General features: G+C 39.3%; 1 protein-coding gene across 8 annotated transcripts in view; it reads right to left on the bottom strand.

Moving 5' to 3' along the window:
- LOC115254371 (protein tramtrack, beta isoform) overlaps positions 1–22,954 on the bottom strand; it is a 64,569-nt gene that overhangs the window by 32,636 nt on the left and 8,979 nt on the right. For 3 of the 8 annotated variants that reach the window (XM_062846252.1, XM_062846249.1, XM_062846253.1), the window contains exon 2: positions 17,403–17,650. In XM_062846252.1, coding sequence (XP_062702236.1) covers positions 17,403–17,480 — 78 coding nt within the window. In that variant the 5' untranslated portion in view covers positions 17,481–17,650. Of the gene's footprint in view, positions 1–17,402; positions 18,002–22,954 lie in introns of those variants that run through there. The other 5 variants (XM_062846254.1, XM_062846255.1, XM_062846250.1 and 2 more) reach the window with 4 other exon arrangements.

Here is a 22,954-nt window from a genome sequence, read left to right as displayed (position 1 = left end):
TGAAGAATGGTTCAACTGCTGTGGCTGCTCCGGAACACCTGGAACAAGTTCTGAGGAGGCCTCTCAAACACAATACCACACGAAATAATTACTTTTAGCCACTTGGCAAAACAGTACCTTACCCCACCCCCTGACCACAGTACAATCAAGAATATCTCCGGAATGGTTCCAGATATTGCATGGCCACTTCAATGAAATAAACTTGCACCAATTTTAATTTATGATGTTTGTCCTTAATGAAATTCAAAATAATGGCGAGTTTAAGGGACTTCTTCTTCTTTATGGCTCTACGTCCGCACTGGGACTTGGCCTGCCTCGCTTCAACTTAGTGTTCTTTTGAGAACATCCACAGTTATTAATTGAAGGGCTTTCTTTGCCTGCCATTGCATGAATTTGTATATTGTGAGGCAAGTACTCTATGCCCAGGGAGTCGAGAAAATTTTCCCGACCGGAACGGGAATCAAACTCGCCATCTCCGGATTGGCGATCTATAGCCTTAACCACTAGGCTATCTGGAGACCCAAGTTTAAGGGACGATCTTCTTAAATTTTAGCAAAATTTCCAAAAATATATGAAGAAATGTATTTTTTTTTTCAATAAGAAAAAAAAATAATTTAAAAATTCTTTCTTAACGTTCATTTGACATATCATATGTAGGCGAGTTACAGTAAAACATCAGATCAATCGAAACATTGATTACGGAGAATGAAATGTATTAAGTGAGCGAATTTGCTAAAAAATAGAACAAAAATCGATTTCAAAACGTCACCCTTGTATGTAAAGTCGAAAAAATTTCCGATCTACCGTAATTTTTACCCTTCGCGTTTTAGAGCTCAGGGCATGATTCACCCCACTGATCAACTACACCCCAGTTTACGGTACCAAAAAATGGTTGGTAATACCGGTATTATCGGTACCGGTACTACCGGTACTACATCCCTAGTCGCCTCAACGACGTAGCCGAGAGCACCATCGGGTACGTGGAATGGAATCGACGGAACGATTCCGTCGACGAAGAGTGCAGAATGGTTTTGGAGGAGAAGAACGCAGCGAGGGCGGTAATGCTGCAGCAAGGGACCCAACAGAACATTTTTTTTAATTCCTTGTTGGGTATATAAGTCACTGCGACCTGTTTTTAGATCTATTGTGACACACCCAACAGAACATGAAACGTTATAAACAGAAGCAAAGCGGAAACAGCAGATCCGTTTCTTTCGGGAGTAAAAGCGGAGTGCGAAGAAATTGAACTGCTGTGCCGTTCCCAAGAAACACGGAAGTTTTATCAGAAGCTTAACGCATCCCGCAACGACTTCGTGCCGCGAGCCGAAATATGCAGGGATAAAGACGGAAGTCTCTTGACGGACGGACGTGAGGTGATCGAAAGGTGGAAGCAGCACTTCGATCAGCACCTGAATGGTGTGCAGAACATAGGCACGGGAGACCACAGACCACGGCAACGGAGGAAACGACGACGCCAGTGCAGCGGAGGACGGAAATGAACCAACTCGCACGCTGAGGGAAGTTAAGGATGCCATTCACCAGCTCAAAACCAACAAAGCAGCTGGTAAGGATGGTATCGCAGCTGAACTCATCAAGATGGACCCAGAAAAGTTGGCCACCTGTCTGCATCGGCTGATAGTCAGGATCTGGGAAACCGAACAGCTACCGGAGGAGTGGAAGGAAGGGGTAATCTGCCCCATTCACAAGAAAGGCGACCATTTGGAATGTGAGAACTTCAGGGCGATCACTATTTTGGATGCTGCCTACAAAGTGCTATCCCAGATCATCTTCCGTCGTCTGTCACCTAAAAACGAATGAGTTCGTGGGAAATTATCAAGCCGGCTTCATCGACGGCCGGTCGACAACGGACCAGATCTTTACCGTACGGCAAATCTTCCAGAAATGCCGTGAATACCAGGTCCCAACGCATCACCTGTTCATCGACAGCAAAGCGGCATACGACAGTATCGACCGCGCAGAGCTATGGGAAATCATGGACGAAAACGGCTCTTTCCTGGGAAGCTGACTAGACTGATTAAAGTAACGATGGACGGTGTTCAAAACTGCGTAAGGGTTTCGGGTGAACTATCCAGTTCATTCGAATCTCGCCGAGGACTGCGACAAGGTGACGGACTCTCGTGCCTACTCTTCAACATCGCAGGTGTGATGCGACGAGCCGGGTCAACAGCCGGGGAATGATTTTCACAAAATCCGGTCAATTTGTGTGCTTTGCGGATGACATGGACATTATCTCCAGAACATTTGGAACGGTGGCAGAGCTATACACCCGCCTGTCACGCGAAGCAGCAAAGGTTGGACTGGTGGTGAATGCCTCAAAAACAAAGTACATGCTGGTAGGCGGAACTGAACACGACCGGATTCGTCTGGGTAGTAATGTTACGATAGACGGGGATACTTTCGAGGTGGTGGAGAAATTCGTCTACCTCGGATCCTTACTGACGGCTGACAACAACGTGAGCCGTGAAATTCGGAGGCGCATCATCAGCGGAAGTCGGGCCTACTACGGGCTCCAGAAGAATCTGCGGTCGAAAAAGATTCACCCACGCACAAAAAAAAAATCATTAAATTCATAAACCATAATGTTCATTATGCAACTCATTGGAGTTGCATTATGAACATTATGCAACTCATTTATGATCATTATGCAACTCAAATGAGTTGTATTATGAAAAATCATCAATAGTTATTTATGTAACGAGTTTGAGTTGCATAATGAACATTATGCAACTATTTTTCATTATGCAACTTATTTCAGTTGCATAATGAACCAGTTCGGAAAAAATAGCTATTATGATACCAAACTTAGTTATAAAAACAGAAATTATGATACTGAATTGCTTAAAATTTTGTATCTAACTCGTTGCAAAACTCAATATTTTCAGCACTCTTCGTATTTATCCAGCTCGATAAGCCTCGTTGGATAAATGTACGACTTGTGTTGAAAAAATCCACTTTTTGCAACTCATTACTTAAATAACTAATGCTTATCAATTTTGATTCTATAATATGAAAGCATTATTAAAAACATTACATTTTAACCACTTTCAACACTACCTTCCTCTATCTATACACACCTCGTATCATCCACGGTGCAGCAAACGGCTGAGTGATACCAAGGGTGGTGATACCGCTGTAGGTACCCATAGAAACGCGGGGATGAGACGTGCGCTGTGCTGCTTTGCTATTAGCAGCGGTGGTGTAGCTTTTTTACGTATTTAGACGAACAATAATTGGAAACTGAGGGTCACCGGCTGGTTGTTACAGCACACGTCGCCGATGTTATACCCACTGACTGTTTGCTGGATGTTAGGCCCTATACAGACATCTTCGGTGCGGGATTTCAGCTAGTCGGATGGATAATGACGATGATGATGACTATGTATAGTGTGTATATATTGTCGGAAGGTATTGGTGCTATATGTTGAGGGCGTTGAGGGACTACCACGATTAGGGAGTATTCAGATGACGGTGATGATGATGATGATGGTAATTTAAATGAATGGGTCATTGTGTTAAAGTGTGAGTGCAATGTAAAGCTGAGCTAGGGTCGCTTGTTGGGCACGTTTCTTACTTTCCAACAACCCTTTTTTTGATAAGCTTGCGGGGTTCGAAAAGGATATTGCGGTGGAGAGTCCAGAATGAATGTATTACTTCATGTAGAGAGAAACGTGTTCTATCTTTTCGAGAGTGTCGTTGGAGCGTGCTCGGCGACATGAATGCTAAACGGAAGCGTTTTGGTGTATGCAAACATGATCGAAGCGCATGGAAAAGGAAGCCAATTTGATAGAATGTGGCTTGTACTGGCATGGCATGGGTGATAATGAATGTAAATATTCAATGTGATACTGGTTTGTGACCTCTCCGGCGAACCAAAAGGAAAAGGTCTTAGAAGGGTCGCAGTCGCATAAAACTTGTTCGGCTGCTTTCAATTTTCAAATAGTTGGTATGTTTAGGAAAGTTGTACATAAGTTTGAATATCGGAAGAGTGCAGGCAAAAAAACGCAAGGCAGCAATATCATTTGAATAGAGCATACGGATGGACCGAACTTCATACTAATCGAATAAATCGTATAATTCAGCGGCCGGTATTTTGGGCACTCTTCGCTATAACTCAGTCAATTCCAAACCAATTGACTTGAAATTTTGTACACGGCTAGATACTATACGTATCTCATCGCGTTCCAAAAATTGTGTCAATTGGTTCAGAATTGGCTGAGTTATAGCAGAAAAGTGCCCAAAATAGGATCCCTGCCGAGATGGTTCCACTTCCCTATTGCAACATTTACAAATTATTAAAAATTTTAATTTAAAAAAAAATCAGAGGTATACATATGTTGATGAATTTTATCTGCCACAACATGATTTTGACTCAGTGCTAGTAGACGCAACTTGTGAAGTTATATGGATTTATACAAAAGCTGTTTGAAGGAATAGCAATTATTTCGAAAAAATGGAGCAACGAAATTATATGAGGACAACCAATTAATAACCCCCGATAGAACATTCCACTTTTAGCACCAAATGAAAGCATATACCCTTAGCTTTCAGGTGGGTGACTTAGGGATACTGATTTTTTTTTCTAATAATATTGTTGTACCATAGACACCGTGAAAAACAAACTATTTGATACAGCGCGGTGGCGTTAAAAGCTGATTTTCAATATTGCGTACATTCGTATGTATTTGAATAGCCTTCTTTAAGAATATGGAAAAGATTTTCTATGTTCAAAGTGTTCTTACCTGTTCTAAAATTCAGTCCTTCAAATCTACAGGAGTATTTTTTTCGGGTTTAGCAACAAATTGTAATATTTCATAATCTGCTGTAGTTTGTGAATCTCTTGGAAACTCAGGTAGCCACCCATTGACATTATTAGAATAATACAGGTCATCCAAACTATCTTTTAGTTCAGAACCTCAGATCTATACTCGTAACAGTAGTTCTATCCACTATACACAGTAACGTTGCATAATAAACTATGGCTACTGGAACAGCTTGAAGTTTAACCCTTAACATCTACAGCTATAAACTCTAACATTACGTACCCAACTATTATCAGTGGCCCACTTTTAATTGTACAAATCATTCCAAAATGCTTTTGAGATATTCCACACCAAAAAAACTACGCCAAACAACAGAACTTCAGGTCTACACTCAACAGAAGTCAAGTAATTCCAATTTCACAGAGTAACGGAATATTCCGGGTCGTCAACACTGTCATAAGGGTTAAATTTATATGTCCCATCCCAGAAAGAAGAGCATCGATGAAGTGCCATTGACTTTCTTAGCAAAGTCACTCCCAAGGTAGGTATGTCCCCGTTCTATAGCTTAATTGTACCCACACCAAAAAGCTGCACAGTAGGCCAGGCCACTTCAATTGTTGTATTGCATCACCGATGTGCTACAAGTAGTGGATTCTATCATTTTCCAGGATTCTTTCAATGAATGGCTGTGTATATGTAGACTAGACTAGATTAAACTCAGGATCTGGGCTGAACATCTACAGCAGTTATTCTCGCTATGAACTGTTGTCCCACTATTATCTATACCCACGGTGCTTCATTTACCGTCAAGGCACCATTCACCGTGGGGGCTCCATTCACCGTGTGCCTTCGAATATTTTTTTCATTATTTCCATATTATGATTGAATGATATGACGATTTCCCCTCAATTTCACCAATACAACACTAATGTATTGTTACCATGTCAAAACACTCATTAGAAACATTTAAAAGTATCATTTTGACACTAAAGTGTGTTTACATAAAGCGGGTTTCTGCTCGTTCACTGTATTCATAGTGAAAAAACGAAAACTGCGCTAAGGTGATTTAAGCGATAAACTAAATGTAAATGTAGTAACGTTTTTATTCCACCAAGAAGCAATTAAACTCACATATGTATTTTGCATTACCGAAGTAAGTTTAACAAGAAAGTACGATTACTCATATTTTTTAATTAACACAAAAAGGCACGGTAAATGGGTACCCTAAACATCAATGGTCTCCATTCACCGTGCCCCATATTGTCCCATATGTCTAGAAAAAAATGAAAATTTGAACATTCGTTTTTCTAATAAAATCTTGCAAGTTATTACTTGAAATGAATTTAAACGAAGAAAATTCCCTTGGCTGGGTTGTTTTGATCATTTTTAAACAAAGTAGAATAAAATTTCTCATACACGGTGAATGGGTCCCTACTACCACGGTGAATGGTGACCTACCACGGAATTAGGCGACCCTTCTACCCTTTACTAATTGTACTATATCACCAAATTTTGTGAAAAATTTTCTACTTCTGTGGATATTGCTTTAATTTTAACCTATAATGAAGGCAATTAAAAGCGGCACCAACAATATTTATAAGACTGGTGTCAAATGACAGCCCTTATTTGCCCCGAATCCTCTTAGATCCACGGTGAATGGTGCCTTGACGGTACCGTTATTATCAAAAAATATACCATCAAAACCTGAAACGCCATTCTCTTTCTTCATCATTCCTACACCTCTGGACAAATTTTTAAAAAAATCGTTAGACGAAATTTTGAGTTACTCCCTTTTAAAGGGCCTAACCCCTAAAAAATCAGGTTTTCTATAGAAAAACATCATATTTCATAACAGAAGCATGTTTCTGCCATCAAAATTTGAAACGCCATTCTCTTTCTTCATCATTTCTACACCTCTGGACAAATTTTGAAAATAATCGTTAGGAGAATTTTTGAGTTACGCCCTTCTAAAGGGCCTAACCTCTAAAAATGAGGATTTCTATAGAAAAACATCATATTTCATAACAGAAGCATGCTTCTGCCAACAAAATTTGAAACGCCATTCTCTTTCTTTATCATTCCTACACCTCTGGATAAATTTTGAAAATAATCGTTAGACAAAATTTTGAGTTACGCCCTTTTAAAGGGCCTTACCCCTAAAAAAAAAGGGGTTTCTATAGAATACCATCATATTTCATAACAGAAGTATGCTTCAAAGTCCAAAATAATGAATAGTATCATTAATAATGCTACAATATTGAATGCATTGTGTATAAAAATTAGCCATACAGCCAGTATAAGGGAAGTATTCTTTAGCCTGTAGGATACGGACGTTGTTGGCTTCATTTACTATTATAGCCAGAACAATATACAATGAAAACCATAAACGACAGTTCGTTTACTTTTTCATTTATATAGTTAATGCGCACCCATAAACTGAATTTCAAAAATAATGTTGGTCAAATTATCCAGTTGAAGGTCATAAGTACTTATATTATTAAGAATTATTATAAAACTTAGTTTCATTTAATCACGTTTATTCTTCGGTTACGTAGTTTAGCAGTTAAATATAGAACTATCATTACAATTAATCATCTCAATCCTTAGTTTTGTATGTTTATCAATTGAAAACAGCAATCACCAATAAATCTAACGAATGAGATAGGCACATGCCATCGCTTGTTTTGTCTTTAAAAAAGCAATACAAAAAACTTACGTCCCACGCTATGAATGGCAATTGATACAAACATGATTGCTTCCTACATGTTTGAAAATACTTCCCTTATATTAGCGTAATGGCCAATTTGTATACAAACATACAAATATATTAGCGCATAGTATCAAATTGTAGCAATATTAATATTGCGACATTTGCACCCATTTAGACTCGGCCCGAATTCATTATTATCACAGTTGAATTTCGCACACGACTTCGCAGCGGCTCACGTTCACAACTTTGCTCGAGCTCGTGAGAGGGTCATCGGCTGCACAACTGGTAAACAAATTAAGTTTGATTGGTGCGAAATATCGATTGGAAATAAAAATACAGTGGATTTTCAAATTATCACATAAGTCTAAACATTAACGAGAAACCCAATAATACGTTTTATTATTTGGGACTTCAAGGCATGCTTTTGTTATAAAATATGATGATTTTCTATAGAAACCCTGATTTTTTAGGGGTTTGGCCCTTTAAAAGGGCGTAACTCAAAAACTCGAATAACGATTATTTTCAAAACTTGTTCAGAAGTGTAGGAAAGATAACGAAGGAGCATGGCGTTTCAGGTTTTGATGGCAGAAGCATGCTTCTGTTATGAAATATGATGGTATTCTATAAAAAACCCCTATTTTTTAGGGGTAAGGCCCTTTAAAAGGGCGTAACTCAAAATTTCGTCTAACGATTATTTTCAAAATTTCTCCAGAGGTGTAGAAATGATAAAGAAAGAGAATGGCGTTTCAAATTTTGATGGCATAAACATGCTTCTGTTATAAAATATGATGTTTTTCTATAGAAACCCTGATTTTTTAGGGGTTAGGTTCTTTAAAAAGGCGTAACTCAAAATTTCGTCTAACGATTTTTTTTTTAAATTTGTCCAGAGGTGTAGGAATGATGAAGAAAGAGAATGGCGTTTCAGGTTTTGATGGTATATTTTTTTGATAATAACGGTAAATGAAGCACCGTGATACCCCCTTCAAATTGTACAAACCATTCCATTTTTTTAATGTTTCAAATCAACCTAAATACTCTCCGAGTAGCAGAGCTTCAGCTATACACAAGTAACAGTAGCTATATATGCTATACTAGACTGATCCACATTTGTATGGTGAGAAAAAAGTTGACAACATTTACGGGACACCCTCTAGACTCGTTCTGTTGGATGAGAAGAACAGTCTGTGAATGTTTCAGCTAAATCGGTTAAAAACTGAGCTGGCGCAAATAAGTTGAGAGTTTGTATAAGATTTTCAATTCAAATATATGTAAAATTGGATGAACTTCAATCTATCATTTAGCACGCCGGATAGACGAGTTTGATTTGGCTCAGAATTGAAAAAAAAAGTAGTTGATAACCTAAGGAACAACTTTGTAGAATACAATGTCAAGATGAAACTAAACCTTCACGTACCCAACCCCCAACATCTCATTTTCAAAATGCATTTAGTCAATTTTCATCCAACTTTTTTGAAGTCGCCCTCAATCGATCATAAATTTGTGTAAGTTTATTACATCCAAGTGGCCATGCAATATCCGGAACCATTCCGGAGATATTCCGGATTGTACTGGGGTCAGGGAGGATGCCGAAATGGCTAAAAATGGTTATTCCGTGTGTTATTGTGTTTGAACCATCGATTTTCAGTGGAATTTTCATTGCGAACAATAAAACACAACTGCGATAAGCAGATTTGAATAAGTTGACCCATCCGGATCACCCTGACAGGTTTCGCGGGGGCCTCATTGGGGTCACTTTTTTGGTTTTCATCCAAAACATGTCGTGCGACGTATCAAACTTCATGATTTCGAATGACTGAGTCAGAAACAATACCCTGGAGTCTGTATCAACTAATATGGCCACCCTGGAACATCTAGCATAGGTTCCACGGGAGTGACATCGGGGACATTTCTGGTTTACAACTAAAACATGCCGTGCGACTTATCAAACTTCATGATTTCAAGAGAATGGGGCTGAAAAAATTGACTGAAGTATGAAGCAACTGATATGGCCGCTCCGGAACACCTGAAACAAGTTCCGCGAGGGCCTCTCAAACACAACAACACACGAAACAATCACTTTCGGTCATTTAGCAAAAAAGACAACTCATCCACCTTCTGACCCCAGTACAATCCAGAATATCTCCAGAATGGTTCCGGATATTACATGACCGCTTGAGTGTAATAAACTTGTATCAATTTATGATTGATTAAGGGCGACTTAAAAAAAATCGGATGAAAATTGACGAAATGCCAGCATTTTCAAAATGAGTTGTCGGGGGTCGGGTATGTGAAGGTTAATGACATTGTCTTCCACAAAATTGTTCCTTAGGGTAAAATCTACTATTTTTTCAATTCTGAGCCAAATCAAGCTCGTCTAACCGGCGTGCTGAATGGTACGCTGGAGGTCATCCAATTTTCTATGTATTTAAATTGAAAATCACATACAAACCTTCAACTTAGTTGCGCCAGCTCAGTTTTTAACCGATTGAGCTGAAACTTTCACAGATTCTGAGACACGAATGCCACTACCAAACGTGGTAAAGTGTCTTTAATAAATAATAATAATAATAATAATTTCACAGATTGTTTTTCTAATCCAGAGGCACTCTCTAGAGCGCCGTAATTTTTTTTTACATTTCCGTATTTGGGCCAGACTAATGCTATACATAGTAACGTTGAATAATCAACTTACTGGGCATACTGGACTTACTTGAAAACTGATATGAGTTGTTATATAACTTTGGGATATTCAGTGTCTTCCAAACTGTCCTGTACAGCCGTTACATAAGAGATATGTGATATTCACTATAAACTAAAACATTACACATCCAACAATAGGACAGATCGGAGAAGAACTAGATTTGTAGTAATGAGCTGAATTTGGTATGGTGAGAAGGTCAATGGGGCACGTTCGGTGCAGTACTAGATTTGTAGTAATGAGCTGAATTTTACTATGGTGAGAAGGTCAATTCTCCGTTTTTGCAATGAAATGGTGCAAAAAGCGTGGGTATCATGATTCCTTGCCTAATTTGTAATTTGTAATTTGTAATTTATTATTCAACGTAAACCTGTCAGTTACATAACTTTTACCCAAGTCAAGGACAATTTGATACTGTTTGAGCAAAACTTCGGATAACTATGTTGTTTATGTTGCAAGAAATGGAGAAAACAACAATATTGTTCCCCAAAGTTTTGCTCAAACAGCATCAAATTAGGCAAGGATTCATAATACCCACGCTTTTTGCCCCATTTCATTGCAGAAACGGAGAATTGACCTTCTCACCATAGAAAAATTCAGCTCATTACTACAAATCTAGTACTGCACCGAACGTGTCCCATTGACCTTCTCACCATACCAAATTCAGCTCATTACTACAAATCTAGTACTTCGCCGATCTGTCCTATTCTCCGTTTCTGCAGTGAAATGGTGCAAAAAGCGTGGGTATTATGATTCCTTGCCTAATTTGATGCTGTTTGAGCATAATTATGGGCAACAGTGTTGTTTTCTTCATTTCTTGCAACATAAACAACATAGTTATTCAAAGTTTTGCTCAAACAGCATGGGATCCACTTGCTTCAACCACTGAGGACGCTACAATGGGGCACGTTCGGCGTAGTACTAGATTTGTAGTAATGAGCTGAATTTTTGTATGGTGAGAAGGTCAATTCTCCGTTTCTGCAATGAAATGGTGCAAAAACCGTGGGTATTACGATTCCTTGCCTAATTTGAAGCTGTTTGAGCAAAACTTTGGATAACTTTGTTGTTTATGTTGCAAGAAATGGAGAAGATTTGTAGTAAATCTAGTACTTCACCGATCTGTCATATTCTGTTTCAATGGATGAACTTGTGACGTAAATATATGGGACACGTTCGGTGTAGTACTAGATTTGTAATAATGAGCTGAATTTTAGTATTGTGAGAAGGTCTCCACGAAATTCTCCGTTTCTGCAATGAAATGATGCAAAAAGCGTGGGTATTATGATTCCTTGCCTAATTTGATGCTGTTTGAGCAAAATTTTGGATAACTATGTTGTCTATGTTGCAAGCAGTGGCGTCGCGTAACCTCACTTTTTACCTGTGCACCGACCCTAAAACTTGTAATTGCATGGGATTTATGATCAAAATCGAAATAGAAATGAGTGAAAGCAGCTATTCTCGTCATTTTCTAATTATTACAAGCAAATTTGTTCAAAAAATTCAAGAATTTATACTTGGTGCACAGGTAAAAAGTGAGGTTACGCGACGCCACTGGTTGCAAGAAATGGATAAAACAACAACACTGTTGTCCAAAGTTTTGCTCAAACAGCATCAAATTAGACAAGGAATCATAATACCCACGCTTTTTGCACCATTTCATTGCAGAAACGGAGAATTGTCCTTCTCACCATAGGGGCTGTTCATAAACCACGTAGACCAAATTTTGTCCATCTCAGAACCCCCTCCCCCCTCGTAGACTTTCGTCCATACAAAATTTTTAAAATTTGTATGGAGCGTAGACTTTGGCCAGACCCCCCCCCTCCCCCCCAAAAAGTCTACGTGGTTTATTAACGACCCCATACTAAAAGTCAGCTCATTACTACAAATCTAGTACTTCACCGATCTGTCCTATTGTGTGAATATACTTGAAGAATAGGACAGATCGGTGAAGTAATAGATTTGTAGTAATGAGCTGAATTTTAGTATGGTGAGAAGGTCAATTCTCCGTTTCTGCAATGAAATGGTGCAAAAAGCGTGGGTATTATGATTCCTTACCTAATTTGACGCTGTTTGAGCAAAACTTTGGGCAACAGTGCTGTTGTTTTTCTTCATTTCTTGCAACATAAACAACATAGTTATCCAAAGTTTTGCTCAAACAGCATCAAATTAGGTAAGGAATCATAATACCCACGTTTTTTGCACCATTTCATTGCAGAAACGGAGAATTGACCTTCTCACCATACTAAAATTCAGCTCATTACTACAAATCTAGTACTACACCGAACGTTTGTTGAAGATTTTTATGCTAGTTTTTTTTTTTTCTATCTAGTTTATTTGGCAGGCTCAGTCGTGAATCACACATTGCGGAGCCGAATTCAAAATATAATGTTACACAATATTACATAAAAAAAATATTACAAAAGTTAAAAGAAAATCAATCGTGGTAAAAAACAAAATGATCCATCGGGGTGTTGGTGGCTTTGGCTATTCTCTGCTTGTCCTCCTCAATCAACGATTGCCGTTCGTTTTCATCAGTGATCCAATCATAGCTTGCAATCCTCTGTCTGATTTTCCTAGGTGACGCATCCACGGCGGCGATCAAGCTGCCGTCCTCACTCTCACTCGAGGACGTGTTACTTTTATTCTGTCGCTTGTGGGCTTGACCTGTGCAGAATCAGATTGACTGTCCGTATCCAACGAACGCTGTCTCTTTGTTTCGGTCTTCTTGGTCTTCTGTTGTCGTTTCTCGCTCGTTTTACCATTCTTGTCCACAATTCCCTCCACAACAATAGAGGCGTCTTCAACTGATTGTTCTTCGGATGTTTCGATTTCAGCGACAACCGTCGCCTGCTTTTGCTGCTTCACACTCGTTCGTTCACGCAATACTGGGCAATCCTTCTTGAAGTGTAATTCTGATTTACAACAGAAACACTTCGGTTTAATTCCGTCATAATACACTCTGCCCTTCCGGTTGCGGAAGTAGAGGATATCCGGAATTTCTTTCTCTATGTTCATATAGAGGCCTCGAACCCCGGTAAATAGATCCAGTTGGAAATCTGCCGGAAATCGCTCGCGTACTGTACGTTTGATTTTTCCATATTCCTTCATCACTGTTACTAGGTCTGCATCCGATACTTCGGGTGGCAGATCAAACACGCGCACATATCGCGTGTTTCCTGCCACCACCATGCGAACCGCCACTTTGTTCCCATTGGTGTAATGGAAAGGCAGCGATTGACTGTTGTTTTCAAGTACAAATTTCATTGCCTCATCTGTTTTGAACCGAATGAAAACCGACTTTTCATCGGTAATCTTGTAGGCCGTTTCCATCAACGACAGGTCACCTTTGAGTGCCTTCACAAAGCCGGCCATATCTGCGACGGTCGGTTGTGTGGCATCTTCGGGGAACAGGAACGCTAACGTGTTTGTAATCTCGATTTCACTCGACATTTCGATCGGTATACACTGCACTGTTTGTAATCGAACAAAGAGAGCTGCTGCAACAAGCAAACAAAAGGAACGTTTTCACGATGCGTCTGTTCGCAACGAGAGCTGATTGTCCACTGTTTTATGCTAGTTGTGACAGATTTTACCTAAAATATTGATGTTCTTGGATGTGTGTTAAAACTCGGTGAAAAGACTGCCTTTCAAAAAATCGCCTCTCATGAACGCCTTGTACATCAGATGACTCACAAAACACTTTTATTTATTCATGGTAGACTTATTGAACATAGCTTCGAGTTAAAATGGATGTTAACATATAAGTTTTATATGGAAATACCAAAGGTAAACCTTTTTCTTTAGAAAATGCCTACCTTTAGGCGTTTAATGTTAGTCATTACCAAACTTTATATTATTTTCAACATGCAAAATATACCAGTTGTAAGAATTTTAAAAACTTATTCAGATTCAGCATTATCAAATTTAGTTTGTTCAATAATTTTCCATTCTTAAAATATTATGTCATTGGTTGATCAACTTTACCCCGGATTGAAAGTTTTCAAATTTGGTCATTTGAGCATTTTTTACAAAATGTAGCAGTTTCTTGTAAGAATTTCGTTTACGGTACTTGAAACAGGTTCACTCAGTACATGTTTTAAAAATATTTGTTTGGAGTTATACAGTGCAGCTGATATTATTCGAAAGAAAAGAGTAAACATGATAAACTTCCACCCAGATTACGGTAACAGAGATTTGTACAAAATATATGTTTAATATCTTCGTTCAAATAAATCTCCTCAAATAAATTTTATATTGAAGGTTGCTGGAATACATGAAGATGAAATGTCTCAATGACTATTTATCCAAAAACATTTGATATGCCAATGCAACAGTAGCACTGTATTTTGAACAATTTGATTAACACTTCGGAATATTCATATAACGTATAAGCACTATTGTCAAACTCATTGAGCCGGTCTGATAGTATTTTTTAACACACGCTTCAACCCCACATGCGCCTATAGGGTCATGCCTTTATTTTGTTTTGTTCCGAATCCCTTGAGCAATGCTGCCAGCAAAACAATCGAGAGAGAGTAAACAAGCACCTCTGCCTATACCTACATTGAGAACAGCTGAAGCCCAAATATCAACGATTCTGATAGCAGTGAAATCCGTAAACATTGAGCGCGAGTTCGCTCTCTATCTCTCATCGTCGTCGTCGGTCGTCGCACAGAGTGTTGTTGTGGCCCCTGTCTGTAAGTTTGGTGCCTTATGAATGGTATGGTCGTATTACGGTGTGATGAAGTGGAGAGAACATCCGACCATCAACATTGGATCGAATGAGTGAGACCGAAGCGACGACAACGACGACGCAAGGGTTGCCATAATGTCAGACCTATATTTTTTTTAAACAAACATAAAAACATTATTGATTTTAAGTTAAGAATCGGTATATCTCTCAAGATCCCCAATTGGAATCACCTGCATAAATCGTCATCTCCGATCGACATTGTGTCAAGCAGCGATTTAGAAAGTATTTGTGGATGCCCCCTAGGAGTTCCCTGTGGGATCTCTCCTGGAATCTCTTCAAGAATGCCTCTTGACATGGAATGCCTTCGGGTATTCCTCTAGGAGTTTTTAAAGGGATTTCTCTAGGAATTCCCCCAGGGGTCAATCCAATGATTCCTTTGAGGATTCCTGCAGTATAATAGTTGTTTCAACGATTGCTCTAGATGTTCTGTCAGACATTCCTACAGAAGGTGCTTTAGGAATTAGTCTAGGATTCCTTCTGAAGTTCATTCAGGAGTTCCTAAAGGGATAAATTCCGGAGCCCCTTAAGAGATTCTTCCAGAGGTTTCAGGGCTTCATTCAGATGTTTCTTCAGAGATTCCTTCAGAAGTTTCTTCAGAGATCCCTGCAAGATTTCCTTTCGGGGTTCTTACAAAAGGACCCAAGGATACCGCCAAGACAATTCCTCCATAGGATTCTTTAAGGATTCCTACAGAAGATCATTCAGAGATTAGCTCAAGAGTTCCTTCTAAGATTCCTCCAGGAGTTAATTAGGGGATTTCTCGATAAGTTTCTTTAGGGATTCTTCCAGGAGTTCTTCCAGAGAACGCTCCTGGAGTTCTTTCGAAGACTTTTCCTGAACGATTTCTCCCGAAGTTCCTTCTGGGATTCCGACAGGAGTTACTTCAGGGACTCTTTTAAGAAGCCCTTCAGTTCCTTGGGATTATAAGCAGACATATCTCCAGGATTTCCATGAAGAATCTTTCTGGAAAAACCGTCGGGGATTCCTCCTGTAAGCCCTCCCTCCTTCCTGAAAAGTCCCCCTGGAAATCTTTTAAGGGTTCCTCCTGGAATTCCTTCATTCCTCTTGAAAATCTTTAATGGATTCCTCCTATAATACCTGAAGAGATTTCTCCTGAAATCCCTTTGGGGATTTCTCTTGGAATTTCTTCGGTGACTTCTCCAGGAACTGTTTCAGTTATATCCTGTAATCATTCGGTGATTCTTCTTAGAATTCTTTCGGAGATTCCTCTTGGAATTCATTCGAGGAATTTATTTGAAGATTCCTCCTTGAATTCCTTCGAAGCGTCCTCCTGGAATTCTTCCGGGAATTCCTTCTTGAAATTCCTTTGAGGAATTCCTTCTAGGAATCCTCCTGGATATCTTTCACGTAGGATGTAAGAAGAGATCTATAAATAATTTTGAAAGAATTTAGGAGGCCGGGATGTCCCTAAAAAAACGCGGGAGCAATCCATGAAAGAATACAAGAGTAAACTCTGAAAGAATCTTAAGAGGAGTCCCTGAGTGCATCTTGGAGAAATTCCAAGAGGAGCCCATGAAAACATTCCCGAAGGAATTCCGAAAGAAAAATTTTTAATTTTGAAAATTGAAAGGAGTCCCTCATTCTCAAAAAAATCCTGAGAGAAATGCCTTAAAGAAATCAAGGTAGAATCAATGAAGGAATCGTAGGAGAAATCTCGGGGGAAGGAATACATCAAAGAATGCAAGAGAAATCCCCGAAAAAAAAAATCTCGAGAGGAATCATTGAAGGGATCACAAAACGAATCCACGAAGGAATGCCTGAAGAAAATTCAGGAAGAATTTTGAAGGAATTCCGGAAGAAATGAATTCCGAGAGAAATACTTAAAGGAGTCAAGGGATATCCTTGAAACAATTCCTGAAGGAATCTCGGGAGAAAGCCCTAAAGCAAACCCGGGAAGAATCAAGCATCTTTTCAGAAATATAGTAAGTAGGTATTGAAGAAGATAGTCAAAAGTTCCTTTTCTTAGATTGATTATTGCACATATTTCCTATCATCAGATATCTATTCCTCGAGCCTCGCTGGCAACCATGCGGGGACCGACACAAGAGAAGAGCGCACGCGAGTGCTCGGGGTGCGGAGACGATCGACCTACGGACGGGGTATTTAAACACATCAGTCAGTGAATCGTATAAAAATGAATGCCAGCCAGCTTTAGGACCCTCCTCGATGGTGCGCTTCTAGAGAGCGCGTTGTGTAATATGATCGAATGGGTCGCGCACGGCGGCGGCAGTCATACACACGCACATACAAAATTGCTAAAGAACACCCATACAACTGCTTCCTCCCCATTATTGTTGTTTGCTAGTTTTTTCCAACCAACTCTATACTGAACACTGATAAGGGGGTGTAAAACAGAATGCCCTCCGTAGACAAAGTGCTTCCATGAAGGTTCCGTTTGAGCTTGCCTTTTTTTCGAATGGTTGTTTTTCAAATGCTTACCTGTGGAAATGCGGCTCCTATGCTCCCGAGGTGACTATTCCACCGAACGCAGAACTGCTGGGACTGCCCGGAACTCATCCTGGAGTGCGGCTCGAACTGCTCCGCCTGACACTTAACACTAATCTTCTGCCTGCTTTCCAAAAGCGAGCTACCTTGAGCTACTTGAGACTCTTGAAGGACACCTTTGGTTTCGATTCTCCTCCGCTGTGACGACGGTAGTATATCTTCTTTGCTCACTCACATCGACACTAAAATGAGGTAGAGACACGGAACAACACACTATATTCACAGCCGTCGCGTAGCGCACACGATTTCGGATTAGTCACGAGGGCTCTTCTTTGCTTGCTTGCGCTGCTGTCGACTCCTCTTGTGGTCAACGAGTTAAAAACCGAACCGAACTAACGAAAAAATCGATACTTCCACAACCCCTTGTGCGGGACGGTACGGTGCTCGCTCTTTTCCACCCCAATCCCTTCCGATCTGACCTGCCGTCTATTCCGAGACTAAGTTGCCCGTAGGGTGTGTGGGATGACGACAGCATGGACCTTATACTATCTTCCCCCCTGGTCTCATAGCGTTGTTTAAAGTACCACAGGACAGGGGTTCCCAATCGGTTTTTTTTTATTATTTCATGAAGCTTTTTTTACAAGCAATGAACAACAAAAACGCTTAGCCATTGAGATTTCGTTAAAATATCACTGACACTGCCAGTGTTTCTTCAAACCTGAGTCTCCTGGAGGAGCGGCCCCCAACGGCGTTTGTTCCCATGATAAGAGCTACTGATCAACGTCCGTGTGTCAGTGATGGACGCTAAGTTCAACCCTGATCCTTCGGTAAGTTAGAGGTTGGTGTCAGGCCCTACAAGCCAATCGAAAAAGAACTGATTGAAAACTCGGTACCGTAATCCGGGGTAACATTGATCCAAATTTTCGATCTCTCTTGAATGATTATCTTGTAAAACAAAAGTTACATGTTTTATATTTTTAAAACAAGTACAGGCCATCTTAGTATGTGTTAACTTAACATAAGCTACTCGAACAAGTATTGTGCAATTTTAAAACTTTTTAAAACAGCCTTTTTAATCTATTTTTTTAATTTTGCTGATTTGGGTTAAGGGCAAACGTCTTGAAACCCCTCTTCAACAGTGCATCAGAACTTCAGACGCACAAATATCAAGAAGGAAGCTCCAAACAACAGTGTATTTTGTTGTCCTGTTCTTGCTCACTTGTAGTAAGCTTAAAATAAGAAGATCAGGTGCGCTGGTTTTGTTTACGAAGAGATTTGTGCGCTGGTTTTGTTTACGAAGAGATTTGTGCGCTGGAAATCGTGAGTAGGTGCAAGTCGGCCATTGTGGCGATCATTTTGGGAGTCTAACAAGTCTGTCTTTAACATTGATCATATCAGTGATCAATGTTCGTTTGTGTTGAAAATACCCTTACAAACTAAATTTGGGGTCTCTGATTTCACATATGTTGTCCAAATTCTTACAAGTTATGCACTTTATGAGTTATTTAAGGATTAAAATCCTCTAAGGCGCGAATAACGCCTAAAGGTAGGCAATGGCTTAAGGAATTGTTAGCCTAATTTGGATAAATCGTATATTTTATTGAAAAAGAGCACTTTTAAAAAAGATTCGTTAATTAACTCTCTAATACCCAAATTTTTGATTTTGATCTAAATATCATTTTTCGTCATCTAAAATCTATTTAAACATGTTTTGGAATCTTTTTAATTCTCGATTTCGTGAATTTCAGTTTTTCCAATTTTTATTTTTGAACATCCCCACACTTTTATTTTTTTCCTGGAAACCAATTTGGGGAACGGGTTTTTTGAGATGAAAATATTTTGAGATGTTATGATTATTGTTGGAATATTATTATTTTAAATTTTTTTTCTCAGAAAATTTCATTTTCCGTGTAATTTTAAGGAAAATAATTTTAGAGTGTATTCGATTCCCTTAAAGTATTAAGTAAGGATAGAATGGTTTAGGAAAAATTTAAAATATGTTACTTCTAGCGATTCAATACAAAATAAACAATGACTTCAAAGAGGTGACTAAAACATCAATTTTTCAATGATTTTTAAAAAATGTAAATACGCTTTAAAATACACCAAAAACCATTTTGAGATATACAGAACAGTCCTAAATATCAGCCAAAAATATAAAAAAAAAAGATTTTCCACGAAGCAAAAATTACAAAAATGCTCAAACCACAGACAAACAGACGTAACACTTCGAACATTTTTCGATTCAAATCATAGTCACGAAAACATATTGCCCAATGCTAAAAGACCTATGTTTGGCCGACCACCAACTAGGTGGCGGTAGTGAGCAAACGTCAAACTCGAACAAAAACGATGCGAGCGCCACGGTTGGGCAGTTGGCCAACTATCAAATTTTGAAAAAGATCGTTAAATCGGTGTACGATGGAAATTATCAGAGTGTTACGTCTGTTTGTCTGTGCTCAAACTATACCCCGTCTAAAGGCGGGATTGGGTATTAGAGGGTTAAATCCAACTCTAGGATATCATATTGAAGTTACACAGGGATTTCTAACCTTATATTGTGCCTAGTATCTATACCAAGCATGAATGTTTGACAATGTATCTCATTACGTTACTAAACACAGTTAAGGTAAAATCGATTTAATTCAATTTCAAATCGATTTATGGAATTCAATTTTCATGAATTTCATGTCATTAAATAGCTAAATAACAGTAGATTACGCAATACCATTCGCGAACAAAAACTGATTCAATTACGAATGTTTGTTTAAACATTTCATGAGATCGACCAAGTCGATCAACCACGCTGATCAATGATATCCCATTTTACGGTACGTGAAACTGCAGATTTCTCAATATCATCTGGAGAACACGCATAGTCGCCGATGTACTGCAGGACGCGGATTTGAAATTCTAGCGCTGCAGGAAGTGTATTGGACAGGATCTATGGTGCGAAAGTTTATTGTCCATAACTCAGTTCAGAAACCTAATATTGAAATGTGGAGTTCGGCAAAGTTGTACATTAGTGTTTTTCCTACAATTATCACAAAAGACGCCATATTCTAACTCTTATATATACGGCGTTTGAGCGCTAGTATCACCTACTCATACTAAACGATCGAAAAATCCGATCGTTTAATATGAGTAGGTGATACTAACGATTTTACGCGGTAAATATTAGAGTTAGAATATGGCGTCCTTGGTGATAATTGTAGAAAAAAAAAACACTAATCTACAACTTTGCCGAACACCACATTTCAATATTAGGTGTCTGAACTGAGTTTTGAACAAATGAGTCAAACGATTGCCAGGTGATCGAAAACATCCTTGATTGAGACGATGGACAATCCAGTCAACTACGAAGAGGCGCTTGGCAGACCAGATCGACAATTGCGGCTTGAAACGATGCAGGGGGAGATCAATGCTCTGTGGACCAATCAAACGTAGAGGTTGGAAAACTTGCCCGTCGGAGCCAAAGCCATCAACAACAAATGATTTTTCAAAATAAAGCGTGGACCGAACGAAGAAATCGTCTGCTACAAGGCACGATTAGTGATCAAAATGATGTTCACAGAGATCATGACGCATCGATACATCGATTATGACGAAGTTTAGCCCCCGGTCGAACGGTACTCGACTTTGGATATTTGATGGCATTGGCAGTAAGATTCAATATGGAGATTGATCAAATGGATGCCATCACAGCATTCTTGTAAGGGAAGCTTGAACCATTTGATACCGTACCTCACTTCTTAGCAGTTGAAAAACTCAAACATATCGGCTTTCCAAATTGGATTACCGAGTGGGTTTTGTCATACCTATCCGACCGTACCGCGTATGTAGTGGTTAACTCGACCGAATCTCGCATGTTTTCCATTACGTCCGAAGTCCCACAGGGAAGTGTGCTTGCACCGCTGATTTTTAACATATTTGTTAACGATTTGTGTTTGCTGCTTTTGTCTTTTAAACTTTCGTTTGCTGACGACCTTAAATTCTTTCGTGTGGTGTGTTCACCGCTAGACTCTGTCGACCTTCAAGAGGACATAAACACCGTGTTGGTTTGGTGTAGCGATAAAGGCATGCGTGTAAATAGTAAAAAATGTAAAATCATATCGTTTACTCGCTCTTAAACCGTTCGCAATGCTGTTTTGTTTTGTATGGCGAGTTTTAAAATTTTTAAAACTCGTCATACAAAATAAAACAGCATTGCGAACGGCCTTCAATCCCCATTACTATCGTTACAATATGTATGGAGAACAATTGGAACGCGTTACGTCAATCTGCGAGAATCTTGGAATCATCGCGGACGAAAAGCTGTACTTCAACGAACATGTGGGAACTGTAACAGCGAAAGCGTATTCTGTGCTAGGATTCATACGTCGGCATGGTTCGGAATTCACCGACGTGTACGTCCTAAAACACTAAGTCTTTATTGTTCGTTAGTGCGGAACATATACTAGAGTATGCATCACAGGTTTGGTCTCCATACTATGTACATCATATCGCCAGCGTAGAACGCGTGCAGAAAAAAAATCTCCGTTTTGCACTGCGGCTACTACCGTGGAACGATCCAGTTAATCTTCCTCCTTATTCGGCAAGATGCAAACTGATAGGATTGGAACCACTATCGACCAGGCGAGAGAACATGCAGCGTTTATTCGTCTTCGACATAATCACGGGAGCAATCGACTGCTCTTTGCTTCTTGAGCAGATACCGCTTAATATTCCACCTCGGCGGTTCCGTTACTCTTCTCTTTTGGCTGTCCCAGTGTCCCCTATCACCGAACAAATTACGGATATAATAACCCACTTGACTCTTGCATTCGCTTGTGTTGTTAGTTTATAAGTTCAGTCTGTACGATGTATGTCAAAGACGGTGTAATAAATAAATAACATCTTGAGAAGGCGCTTATTCAGCTTTTTCACAGTTGTTAAATAATAGTTATACGGCATCCCCAAATTAATCGATTAAATATAATTAGGTTATGGATACCGTGATGCATGTTGAACTTGAAATATCACTTTTAAAATTGAATCATTAAAATACTTGTCGCTACTTGAAATCGAACTCCGGATCTCCGTATCCACTGGTCCCGATGATGTCCTCGCTGCCATACTGCTATATATAGATAGCAAAGAAAATATCCCGTTTTGTTTTACTTCAGACAAGGCTTTATAATGGAGCACGTTCGGTGATGTACTAGATTTGTAGTAATGAGCTGAATTTTTGTATGGTGAGAAGGTCAATTCTCCGTTTCTGCAAAGAAATGGTGCAAAATGCGTGGGTATTATGATTCCTTGCCTAATTTGATGCTGTTTGAGCAAAACTTTGGAAAACTTTGTTGTTTATGTTGCAAGAAATGGAGAAAACAACAACACTGTTGCCCAAAGTTTTGCTCAAACAGGATCAAATTAGGCAAGGAATCATAATACCCACCCTTTTTGCACCATTTCATTGCAGAAACGGAGAATTGACCTTCTCACCATACTAAAATTCAGCTCATTACTACAAATCTAGTACTTCACCGATCTGTCCTATAGGAAGC

This window comes from Aedes albopictus, chromosome 1 (genome assembly GCF_035046485.1).
Source record: "Aedes albopictus strain Foshan chromosome 1, AalbF5, whole genome shotgun sequence".
In the NCBI taxonomy this organism is placed as follows: domain Eukaryota; kingdom Metazoa; phylum Arthropoda; class Insecta; order Diptera; family Culicidae; genus Aedes; species Aedes albopictus.
This window is presented reverse-complemented; position numbering and strand designations above follow the sequence as displayed.